Below are 12,178 nucleotides of genomic sequence, written 5' to 3' on the forward strand. Positions count from 1 at the left end.
TGAGAGAAGCAGGGGCATTTCTACATAATAGTAAGAGAAAATACAAAGATGGATGCATGTATAGACAGGCTTGAGGCTTGGAGAGATGGAATGGAGAAACTCTAAAGGATTTCCTCCTTGATCAGTCCTATTTTCTCAATAAAATTGGGGACAAGGTCAGAAACTAAGAGATGAAGGAGAGTGTGAGAGGTTTGAAAAAATGGAGAAATATGAAAGAAAACACCTTGAAGAGTGAAAAACAATGGAGATGCATAGTGAGGATTGACAGGTCATGCTGGAAGCCACTTGAGGTTTGTGGTCATAAATTGTAAGTAAAACCATCTGGCCTACTCATGCCAATTTCTCCAGAAGAGATGGGCAGTTAAGTTTAATCAAAGTTGTGGCATTTTTTTTTTTTCCTCATGAAAGTATTGCCGGAGAAAGATAAGAGTAAAGGAGTTGGAGGTGTTTGCAAGAGAATGATTATAATGAAGGATCATGGACTCTAAACTGGGCACGTAGGAAAGTTAAGGTACATGAGATATGTATGTGGGTGTAGGGGTGAACGGATTGATGGGGTAGAGGATGAAAAGAAAACTGACCAGTGATAAAAAGAGCCAAAAACTTCTGAATTAAAGAAGACAGATGAGGACATCAGAAAGTGGTTCTGAAGAGCTGCAGTAGCAGGGGTACAGACAAGAGGGAACGAGTCCAGAAGAACCAAGGCTTTTAAAAGAGGATGGAAGAGAACTGATTTAGAAGCCACAATGGAAACGGAGGAATATGCATCTCTAAAGTCAGACTAGTTCCGACATTTACCAACTAGAACTTGGGCTAATTCTTTAACCAGTTTAGGTCACAGCTCTTTCTTTAAAATGGTGATAATAATGTAGTAGTTTTTCATAGGGTTTTGTGAAAAATAAAGGAAGTGATTCAAATAAAAGCACTTAGCACAGTTCAGAGTATATGTTCTGTGTTAGCTTTTACTAAATCATTTTGGAAACAATAAGCAATCTAAATGGTTTTGCAGTTTGAATAAATGGTGCTTCAACAGCGCTTTCTCTGCCTCAACACCGGTATAAAACCAGTCCATCTGAAACCTTTTACTCCAGCGTTACAAATTGTGCTAAGACAACAAACTTTAAAATGAAGGTTAAAAAGAGAAAGTCAAATCACTGCTTGCAATGTATTTGTTGATTAAATATCTTATTTGTCAATGATAATAAGACTGAAAAGAGAAAAAAATGAAGAGTGTTCTCAGCAATTGTAACCAATGATGATGAAGGTTTGTAAATATCTCTAATTCTGGTTTCACTTCGATTTGTCCAGCAGAATAACCTTCTCAGTATTCTTTGGGGGTAACTAATAATGAATAAGTGGTAAGGAAGCTAATCCTATGTCATCTGACTGGTCTTAATTTTTTAATTTCTGACCTATATTGCTAAGTCTTTGCTGTGGGACATCTGTAATGATTAATCCACATACACTTCAAACCTAAAGAATCCAAAACTGAACTTAATATTGGTTTTTAACCTCAAACCTGAAGAATCCAAAACTGAACTTAATATTGGTTTTTAACCTCATCTACTTCTTTTTCTATTTTTATTCTATAAATGATGCTAAAGGGGATCAGGATATGCCACCCCAAAATACGCCACTTCATAGTAAAGATTACATTGACCTAATAGAACTGAGAATCAACAAGATGCAGGAAGCATTCTCCAGAACTCCCCTTTATCTGCCTAAAAGCTGGGCATGAACTTCCCTTTGTGAGGGTGTCCATCCCACACCCCCACTCTTCGTATAAAGAAGAGGAGAGACTTGTCACTGAAGATGGAGTGTCAACACCCAGATGGGTTTGCATAAACAGATCTTACTAAAATAACCCTTATCTTCCATTGGTTCCCCCATATATATCCTAGTCGCTTTCCCACAATTTGTCATTCCTTAAAACTCAAGCCCCCTTTATTGAAATGGTATGTAAGCCCCAAGCCTAACTGCCTCTTTGTTCACTTTTCTGTGAACTCCTCTGCACATAAATATTAATAAAAATTGTACACCTTTTCTCTTGTTAATCTGTCTTTCGTTAGTTTCACTCTCACAATCCCACTGAAAGAACCTAAGAGGGTAGAGGAAAAGTTTTTCTTCTCCTACACATGCTTTCTAGGAAGAGGGAGAAAAACCTGTGTGCTGATGCAGGCATGTATAGGATTAAACTAGAGTGAAAAGAACAATATTTCGGAGGAAAAAATCAGACTGCAGTTTTATTTATCAAGCAGTATACCAACTCTTAACAGTCCAAATACAGGATTCCATACCCCGTTTTATGATTTCTATTAAAGATAATTCAAGTTTTAAATACAGTGGTTGAATGGATGAATGGAAAGAAATAGACACGTGTTTATTAGTGTGTGTCAGGCATTAATCCACCCAATTATTCGGTAGGTAACCCGTTTTCCTTTTTTTTTAATAGAGGGAGGAACTAAGGCTTAAAATAGTTAAATAATGTGCCCAGGATGACACGGCTGCTAAATAGAATCTCCTTCACTCAGGACTGCCTGATTCCAAAGTTCACGCTTATATAATATTTCTTCCCATTCTAAAATGTTTCCCTACGTTATACAACTGAATACCACACACATGATATTACAGATATCCCCTTTTACACAATTAGAATGTAGAATAAGGAAAGACCTAATTTTATAATCTCGTTCTAACAAGATGGACCAATATATGTAATAAAGACCTCTGCCCACGATAGCACAAAGGAAAGGGCTGGGCTGGGAATTAAAGACTTGCTGTCCTGCCTACTACACACGTAATGCAGTAAGCAAAGGCAAGTCATTTGTAACCTGTCTGTGACTCCGATGCATCATTTAAAAAATGAGTAGATTACACTTTATGATTCTCAACTTTATTATTTTAATTTTGACAATAAACCTTATTGCTTCAAAGTTTAAGAATCGAAGTGAAAAATAGTTGACGTCATAACCCAGGATGATAATATCCCACTGAAAATTATAGCTGGGAAAAAAAGACATTACCCAGAGAGTCTTCTGGCATCACTTCACTTGTATCAGTTGTTAGGAGTAAGGTAAAGGAATGGTGTCATTTCTAGTTTATTTTTCTTCTGGAAGGTTCTGCACTGCAGACATAATACATACATTATACTTTCCTCAATTTTCTCCATGGAAATTAGAAATAGCATTCCACTGTGTTATACTCCCTTTCTATTTAGTGAAAGACTTATCTAAAGAGGGATGCTACGTTGTACTAAGTTTTTTATGCCTAACATTCAATATCAGTTTAATAATAAGCTAATAGCACTAGCTGTCATTTTAGGAGCAAAGTGTCATAGCAGCCAGAGGAAGGGTTACATGGCGGAGTGCATGATTAATAGGTCAAAAGGATAACTGCTGTTCTGCCTTCACTGAAACATTTCTAAAAATGGTCACCTGGGTATGGTAGGTGGCCTTTAAGGATCCCTGCCTCCTGGTATTCACATCTTTGTGTAATCCTCAAGTGAAGTCTGAATTGAGTAACTCACTTCTAGTGAATATATGCAGCAGGGGTAATGGGGGGTTAGTATCAATATTAGTTCACAAAATGTGGTGGATTCATTTGGATCTCTCTCACTTAGGGCAGCCAGCTGCCATGTCTTAAGGTACTCTTCCGAGAGGCCCACACAGAACTGAGGGAGGCTCTGGCCAACAGCCAATGAGGAACTCAATCCTGCCAGCTGGATGAACAGAGAGAAAGTTAATTCTCCCAAGTTGAGCAGTCAGATGACCATAATCTCAATCGACAGCCCTACTACAGAGCTAGTGGTAAGCTGTGTCTGGTTTACTGACCTACAAAATCTGTGAGATAATACGTTTGTTGTTTCAAGCCACTACATTGTGTGGTAATTTCTTCCAACAGATAACTAATATGATAGTTATTATTTCAATATTACAAGTTATATATGTATACTTATATAAATACATTTTTATAAGTATGATATGTTTTGCAATGTGGGTGGTAGGAGTAGGGGTGAAAATTATGAGAACAAAGAAAAAACCCTGAGTATTAGCCAGAGGAAAGAAAAGAAATTAAGAAGCAGTCTTTTTTTTTTTTTTTTAAGGCATTTCTATTAATCAGAGAAGAAATGTGATTAAGAAACAACAATAGAGGAAAGGATGCTGTTTTTCAGCTGAAGAGATCATTTGAATAAATTTCACCTTTTTTCTCCTCACCCTCCTGGTTCTGAATGGTTGCTCATTTATACCTTTCTTAATAAAAGTGGGCGAGGATGAGGAAAGAAAATGAAATTAGTCAACTTTGGTAATAGATAAATTTAGAGAAGAAATGTGATTAAGAAACAACAATAGAGGAAAGGATGCTGTTTTTCAGCTGAAGAGATCATTTGAATAAATTTCACCTTTTTTCTCCTCACCCTCCTGGTTCTGAATGGTTGCTCATTTATACCTTTCTTAATAAAAGTGGGCGAGGATGAGGAAAGAAAATGAAATTCGTCAACTTTGGTAATAGATAAATTTGCATTATATATGAAATGGAGTAATGCATGTATGTGCCGCATTATTATGATAACTCGAGAATTCCTTTTAATGAAAAGTTGCTGGTGGAAGAAATTAGTCTGTCTTCAAAAGTGTAACTTTTAGCATGCTCAGTGCTTTAAAAAACAAGGCAAAGAACCCAAGAAAATACTTTTTGTCAAATATGAAATAGGCCTCTTTCTAGCCTGGTGAACCAACCATTTTCATATCTGAACACTCTATTAATGAGACAATAAACTGTATAGGGGAGGAAAAACTTTTTCCCCCTACCCTCCTAAACTCTCTGGATGGGGCCCTGCGAATTAGACTAACAAAAGACATAACAAGAAAAAAACAAATGAAGTTTATTAACACATGTATCATGCATACATGCAAGAGAAATAGTAGTGAATAACTCAAAGGAGTGGTTAGACCTTGGGCTTATGTAGCATCATAAAAGAACAATGAATTTGTACAGAAATGACAAGACAAAGGAAAATGGTTTAGGTTTTTAGGCGTGGCAAACTGTGAGGAAGTAAATACATGGGGAACTAATGGAAAAAGGTGGATGTTTGTTAGTAAGATTCCTCTGGTGCCTTCTCTGGACTGATGAGTCTATAGTTGTCCTGGTGGATGTGGAGGGCAGAGAGCTTTTCTTATGTCTGTTTCTTTTCATTTGCTTTCAGTTCAAAATGATCCTATGCCAGTGGCATATTTTGGGGTGGCATGCCCTGAACCCTTTTGGTTGGTTCCTAGGATATTCCTGTTCTCATACTCCGTCATTGTTAATTGCCTTGTACCCTGACACACAGACTTACTCATCAGGCCTGCAGGTTCAAGGTCATTAAATCCCAGGAATCATGCTGAGAGCCACAACCATGAATAATGACAATAATAACATAACAATAATGAGAACTAATATGTATTGAGTACTTAAAATATATCAGGCACTATTCTAAAGTGGTTTTGCATATTGTTACTCCAACCATATCAGTTAGGTACTATTACAATTCTCATTTTATAGATAAGGAAACTGAAGCTTAGAGAGAGGTTAAGTAACTTGCCCATGGCTAGTACGTGGTAGCACCAAGATTTGAACACTGGCAGTCAGGCTCTAATACTGCACCTTCACTGAAAATGTGTTTCTAGGGTACCTCTTTTGTGCCAGGCATTATTCTAAGCACCTAAGATACATCAGTGAGCAATACCTACAGAGATGCTTGCCCTAATGGAGCTTACATTTTAGTCAGGAGAAAGATAAAAAATGATAAATTTGTGGTATGTTAGGAAATGATAAGCATGATTGTAAAAATTAAAAGAACAGAGCGAGGGGAGCAGCAGTATAAAGGGTGATAAGATTAGTTGCAGTTTTAAGAGGTGTATCAGGGTAGACCTCATTGAGAAGATAACATTTTTTCCCCCTAATTTCTGGTGGTTGTTCTTAAAATATATATTCTTTCAATGTTTAAAATTTAAAATATTTAACAATGCTGGAAAGTATAGAGAATCATAAATACCTATGTTCCTACCACCCGCAATTTAACAAATAATAACATTTTGAAGTATTTGTTTCAAAAATTTCTAGAAAACTAAAACATCATAGAAATTATAAAAGCTCCTGCCCATCTCATTCCTCTCCATGCCCCATATAACCAAATTACTGAAATTGATATTCATCTTACCTATCTATATATTTTTACTTTTACTACATGTGTACATATCCATAAAAATATGTAGACCTATTTGGTATATTTAAAAAATTTGTGTGAATATCTTTCTTATAATATTTTCTGCCTTAACTTTATATTCCTGGGATCAATTTTATGTTGTATGTGTAGATCTAGTTCATTTATTTTTCATTTCTGTATAGCGTTCCATTGAATGAATAAGTAAAGCCCATATTCTCAACTTCTCATCTACCAGACCAATACATATCCTTTTACTTTTTATATTAAGCTTTAGAATAAAAAAACATTTAGAACTTGAAGGAACCTTAAAGACAATGTAGGCTATGAGGAAATAGAGAGCTTGTGTCCTCCCAGGGTTACATAGTCCCAAGGTCACATAGCCAGTCAATGGAAAAGATGAAATTGAAACCTGGTAGCCTGATACCCAGCACAACACTCATTCAGCTACTACAGCATTACATTTTAATTCCAGATATCTGAGTAGAACTATTTATAGAACTCTTTCTATATAACTATATATCCATATTCTAAATAGAAATAACATAATAAAAAAATATTTAAATTTTCCTAAAATAAAACTATTAAACTAAATTATATAGACTATAGTTTTAAAGCAACATCTGTAACCCATTAATGATTATAAATCTTCTTTCTCCATGGTCCGCTATGCAAGTTTTTTAAAAATCGAATGTTCTTATTTTAATTCATTTGTGTCCATCTTTTGTTTTTCTTTAGAAGCTAAGAACACCAGACTGTGAGATTGTAGAACAGGCTTGAAGCTGGTGGTCAGATGGAGTTCTCTTCATAGTTTTGTCACCAGCGGGGGCCCAAGGAAGTACAAGGCACAATTTCAAGATATAGTTCTCCCAAAGCTAATGTGGGAGAAGCCGATCCTTTTTTCTCTCACCTCTTGCCTTCCCAACATCTACACGTTCACTCGACAAGAGTGTCTCGATTGTTTATTATGTGCAAAGGATTTAATTCTAAAATCATTTCTTGGAAGCAAGAAATGGATTTAACATTTATGCTTCATTCTTCATTCTCACTGGCAATGAATCTGAGTTCCTTTTGCTCCACATTTTCACCAGAATTTGGTGGTGTCAATGTTTTGCATTTTGACCATTTTAATAGGTGTGTAGTGGTATCTCACTGTTCTTTTAATTTGCATTTCTCTAATTACATGTGATGTATATCCTCTTTTTATATGATTATTTGCCATGGGTGTATCTTCTTCAATGAGGTATCTGTTAAGGTCTTCAGTCCATTTTTAAAATCAGGTTGGTTGTTTTCTCATTGTTGAATTTTAAGAGTTCTGTGTGTATTTTTGATAACAGCCATGTATCAGATATGTTTTTTTTTTTTTCAGACTTTATATTTTTAGAGCAGTTTTAGGTTCACAGCATAATTGAAGGAATGGTACAGAGAGTTTGCATACACCCCCTATCCTGACACTGGCTCAGCCTCCGCCATTATCAGCATCCCCTACCAGAGTGAGACATTTGTTACAGTTGATGAACCTGCATTGACATGTCATCTTCACCCAAAGTCTGTAGTTTACATTGAGTTGTACACTCTGTGGGTTTAGACAAATGTATAATGACCTGTATCCATCAATATGGTCAGATATATTTTTTGCAAATATTTTTCTCTCAGTCTTTGGCCTGTCTTATTCTCTGGACAGTATCATCCATCTAATTTTTAATGTGTATTAATCACTGTTTTGGAAATTAAAATACAAAAATGAATAAAGCACTATTTCTGGTCTCAGGGAGCTCCCAATCTAATGAGGGAGACAGGCAGAAACTGATAATGACAAAATTGTTTGAAATGCCTGCCATTATCCTAGGCCATTTCATTGTCCATGTAGAAGACCTAGTCTTACACCCTAATCTCAATGGACCTTAACTTTACCTCTGAAAGTTTTAACCTCCACCCCACTCAGCACTTACCAACTTGCAGGAAACGTATGGAGTGCTATGCGAGTGTACAGTAGAGAGAACTAAACTAGCCACGGGGGTCAGGAACATTTTTTTCAGAAAGTAACTCTAAGCCCGTTTGAGAAGGAAAGTAGGAATTATCCAGGTGCATGTGACTGTTGGGCATGGGGTGAAGTGGACCAGCTCCTGGCAGAGGGAATGGCATGTGTGAAGACCTTGAAGTAGCAAAAGTGTGGTATTCAAGGGACTGAAAATAATGTTGCTGGAGCATAGTGAGGCCACAGGAAATGTGATTCTATAAAGGTGGAAGAAGAGGCAGGCAAAACCACAGCAGATGAGGGGGTGCAAACACAAGTGAGTGTAGGGTTCAGCTAGGCAGACCGCATAAAGGTAAGCCCTGGAGACTGAAAACTGGCACTCACATGCCTCATCTAAAGAGACCAGCCACCACTTAACTCCAGCTGATTACTGCCATGGGGGAAAGTGTGTTCAGTGTGTCTAGATCGACTAGATTTTTAAGAAAAAACAGAAATCTGGACTTTAAGATGCAGCCTTCCACATTTTTAATATTAGCATCCAATTTTTAAAAATTAAGACACTATGATAGCAAACAAAGCACATCAGCAGTTTAGTTGGGACCTGTGGGCCACCAATTTCCAAACTGATGATCTTTTAACATATAGAGTTTAGTATACTATAGATTCATAGTGCTACACGAAGAAATGAAGATGTTAATAGAACATATTCCACGTATGTGGAACCTGAGTTCAGAAGAGAAATCTATGCTGGTGATTTGTATTTAGTGTCATTCTTATATTGTCATTCATTAAAATTATGAGAGTGAGATTGGAAAGGAAAAGATTTTGGAAGCCTGGGAAAGCACTGAAGTTTCTTTCTGGGAAATGAGATGGGAATTTTAAGAAATGAGTTGAGAGTCAGCGATCTTTAAAGAACTTTAAAGCTATGTTAAGACTTTTAGACTTTATCCAAAGGAGAACAGAGAACCATGAAAAGGTTTCAGGCAAAAGTGATATGAATCAGATATTAATTTTAAGAAATAATTCTGACTCAATGTGCAAGAAGTATGTTTAGTCAAGGAAAGACCCAAGGCAATAATACCATTTAGGAAGCTACTGTGTAACTCCTGGAGAGAGGTGTTGATGGCCCCAACTAGGCAGTAATGATGGAGAATGGACAGATTTGAGAACTATTTTGGATGTACTTAGCGTCCAAAGATGGGATCTGTATCATCTTTATTCCCAGTCGCTGCCTCCATTTTTGCAAATTTCCCTGCTGATTTGAATCCATACGTTAGGGATATGCCATACCTTCTTCTCCTTCTCAGCATCATTTGCTAACTTCCTAGTCACCCCTCTTCATTCACTGAAGGCTTTAACACATGACTAAGAGTCTTCTTCTACTTCAAGTCCTGCCAATTCCAAGGTGATATTGATGTCCCTCTGGCAGTTTATCAAAAAGCCTGACTTCTCAGTTGCTAGACCTTCTCATTGATGACATTCTCCTTCACTTCACTTTAGCCAATCGACTTCCTGGTCATTAAAATTTGCATCACCTCTACAGTCATCACACATCTCATTTTCTGACTACAACCTTGTTTTTCTAGGTCAATCTCAAGCACTCCCAGTTTACCTGTTCTTCATCTGCTTTGGAACTGCCAACCTCTGCCCCTTTTTTCATTAGTTCATTCTTATATTTGCTAGTCATTTTTTCTTCCAGCATAGAGTCCATGTTTTATTATTTCAGTTGTTCTCTAATATCTTAAACGTTTTGCCTCTTGTCTTTTCTATCACATCTACCTGGAAAAACTCCAGCCCTGAATGAATCTAATCATCATCCTTCTGACCTCTGTACCAAATTAACTAAACACTAATAGAGTAAATCACAAAAGAGCAGAAATTAATATCTGTGTTCATGGTCACCCACCTCAACTGGGTGGCCCCAAAACTTCAACACAGTCTTCTACATTTTACTGCTCTCCTCAACAGTTTCATGCTGTCTCCACCTTTCTCACTCTGACTCACCTCCCCACTCCTCAGCACCTTCTCAAATAATTCTTTGGGGGAAATTATCTGGCCTCATACTTCATATAGAAGAATCTCCCTCAGAGTCCCACCACTGAATCTATAACTCTGGCTGCTTTTGCACCTATCTTTTCTTCTTTCTATCTGAATCAATTGAGAACGTGTCTCTTCTCCTTTCTGGCATCCTCTGCTTCGATTCCATCCTTTCCCACTTCTGCATGGACCTCAGTCCATTGGATTATCCCTTTCTCCCATATTTTCGATTTAATATTTTATAGCATCTTTCAAGCATGTTCTGGGCTGCCTTTTGTTAAAATTGTGAAGAAAAAGATCTTAATCACTGTGACAAACTTCATTCCCAAAGATTTTGTTCTAGTGTCCCTTCCACTTGGGGGTCCCCCTGACACACCTTGTGCTACGTGTGGTTTTTCTGTGCTTTCAAGGCACCTGTAAAGCATGTCTCACACTATGTTGAGTTCAGTCTGCAACTGCATTGGGAACCAGTTAAGGGAAGACACTGGATTTTATTAATCTTTGTAATCTAGCCGAGTGCTCTGTGGGCACAGTGGTTGAATGAATGAATGAGGTGGAAAGATATCTTGGGTTCATCACATATATAGTGTGGGGTAAGCTGCACTCCTGACTGGAATGACAGATGACTGCCCTTAGTAGCGAAGTTACAGGTGAGTTGTAAAGGTGAGTCGGACTAAAATAATTTGGAAAACTGTCCGAGGTAGACCAATTAAGAATGTTAAATATCTTTACACTTCTGAAATCTTCCATGCCCAGTTTCTTTTCACTCCTATTCTGTCCCTTTCTTATGGCTGCTCTTCCACTATTTTGTACTTTCTCCCTAAATGTTTCTTAAGGAGAGATACTGGTTTTCATGCTCCTTCATATGATCTTTTCTTCTTGTGTCCCTTAGTCTCAGTCCCTGCCACTTTCTATGCACCCAGTCGCTAATTTTTCTTTTCTGTGTGACACCCTATATTGTGTCTGTGTGGTTGTGCTCTGCGGCTTCCAGGAGAGGGGTGGTAGGTGAATACTCCTGGCGGGAGACTGCAGGATATACAGAGATGTGAAGTTTTGTACCAGAAAGCTAGTAACGCTTTGCTCAGCAGGCCACACTGCCCAAATCCAGGGCCGCTCAGCTTCTAGGACCGCGCGAGTCGCGGGGCGTGGCTTTGCCTGGTGGATCGCTGCCCTGGATTGGCTCCAAGAGGCAGGCCCCCGGCCAATCAGGCGCGGGGGCGTTGTCTTGGGGGCGGGTTTCCCGCCGCCTCCGCGGCGCGTCCCAGGGTTCCTGGAGTCCCAGCAGCGGCCCTTCTTTCTCCCGGCGGCTGCTGCCCCTCGTGCTCCCGGCCAGGAGACCAGACGGAACATGGCCTCGGCCACTGTGGCAGCAGCAAGACGGAGCCTCGGCCGCACCCCTCCGTTCCTCTTCCGGCGCGGCTACCAGACAGAAAGGGGTGTCTACGGCTACCGGCCGAGAAAGCCCGAGAGCCGGGAACCTCGCGGCGGCTTGGCGCGCCCCCCAGGTTCGGGATGGGGCTGGGCAGGGGGTCTGGGGGCCGGCGAAGCAGAGGAGTCTTCCTGCCCGGCCTGTGGTGGGATGCTGTTGGGTGGGGCGAGCTCGGGCTTCGAGGACCCGTCAGCGTGCGTGCAGGCCAGTGGGGAGGAAGGGAAGATGAGGGGGCAGAGGGAGGCAGATATGGGTGTAGTCAGCCTTAGGGTCATCTATTTTCCATCCTCGGTAGTTAAGGAACTTTAAGGTCAGGGTCCCATGCTTGAGTGATCTTCCCACCTTTCTAGTTCGGACGGGTTTGGGGCGCTCTTGTCTTTTCTATTCCTTGGTTGTAAACTTGTGGGAACTAAGCTCTTTGAGGAGGCGGGGCTGCGGGAAAAGTTCTAAGATCGCCCAGCTCCTCCAGTTTACACAAGGATACATTCCCAAGGCCATCTCCAAGGCTGTATGAGCAAGAATGCGGGGATTAGGC

The 12,178-nt window shown here is 39.3% G+C and overlaps 1 protein-coding gene across 11 annotated transcripts in view; it reads left to right on the top strand.

The window, feature by feature from the left end:
• The window catches only part of DHTKD1 (dehydrogenase E1 and transketolase domain containing 1), a 49,791-nt gene that overhangs the window by 3,155 nt on the left and 34,458 nt on the right, over nucleotides 1–12,178 (top strand). For 4 of the 11 annotated variants that reach the window (XM_025043469.1, XM_025043470.1, XM_025043472.1 and 1 more), the window contains one exon: nucleotides 3,620–3,806. The exons of 3 other annotated variants lie outside the window; for them this stretch is intronic. Coding sequence is in view for 1 of the 8 variants with exons in the window: in XM_006906963.3 (XP_006907025.1) it covers nucleotides 11,563–11,719 (157 nt within the window). In the remaining 7 variants the exon portion in view is untranslated. Of the gene's footprint in view, nucleotides 1–3,619; nucleotides 3,807–11,415; nucleotides 11,720–12,178 lie in introns of those variants that run through there. 4 more of the 11 variants (XM_025043473.1, XM_025043477.1, XM_025043475.1 and 1 more) reach the window with 2 other exon arrangements.

This window comes from Pteropus alecto, unplaced genomic scaffold, assembly GCF_000325575.1.
Source record: "Pteropus alecto unplaced genomic scaffold, ASM32557v1 scaffold11, whole genome shotgun sequence".
In the NCBI taxonomy this organism is placed as follows: Eukaryota; Metazoa; Chordata; class Mammalia; order Chiroptera; family Pteropodidae; genus Pteropus; species Pteropus alecto.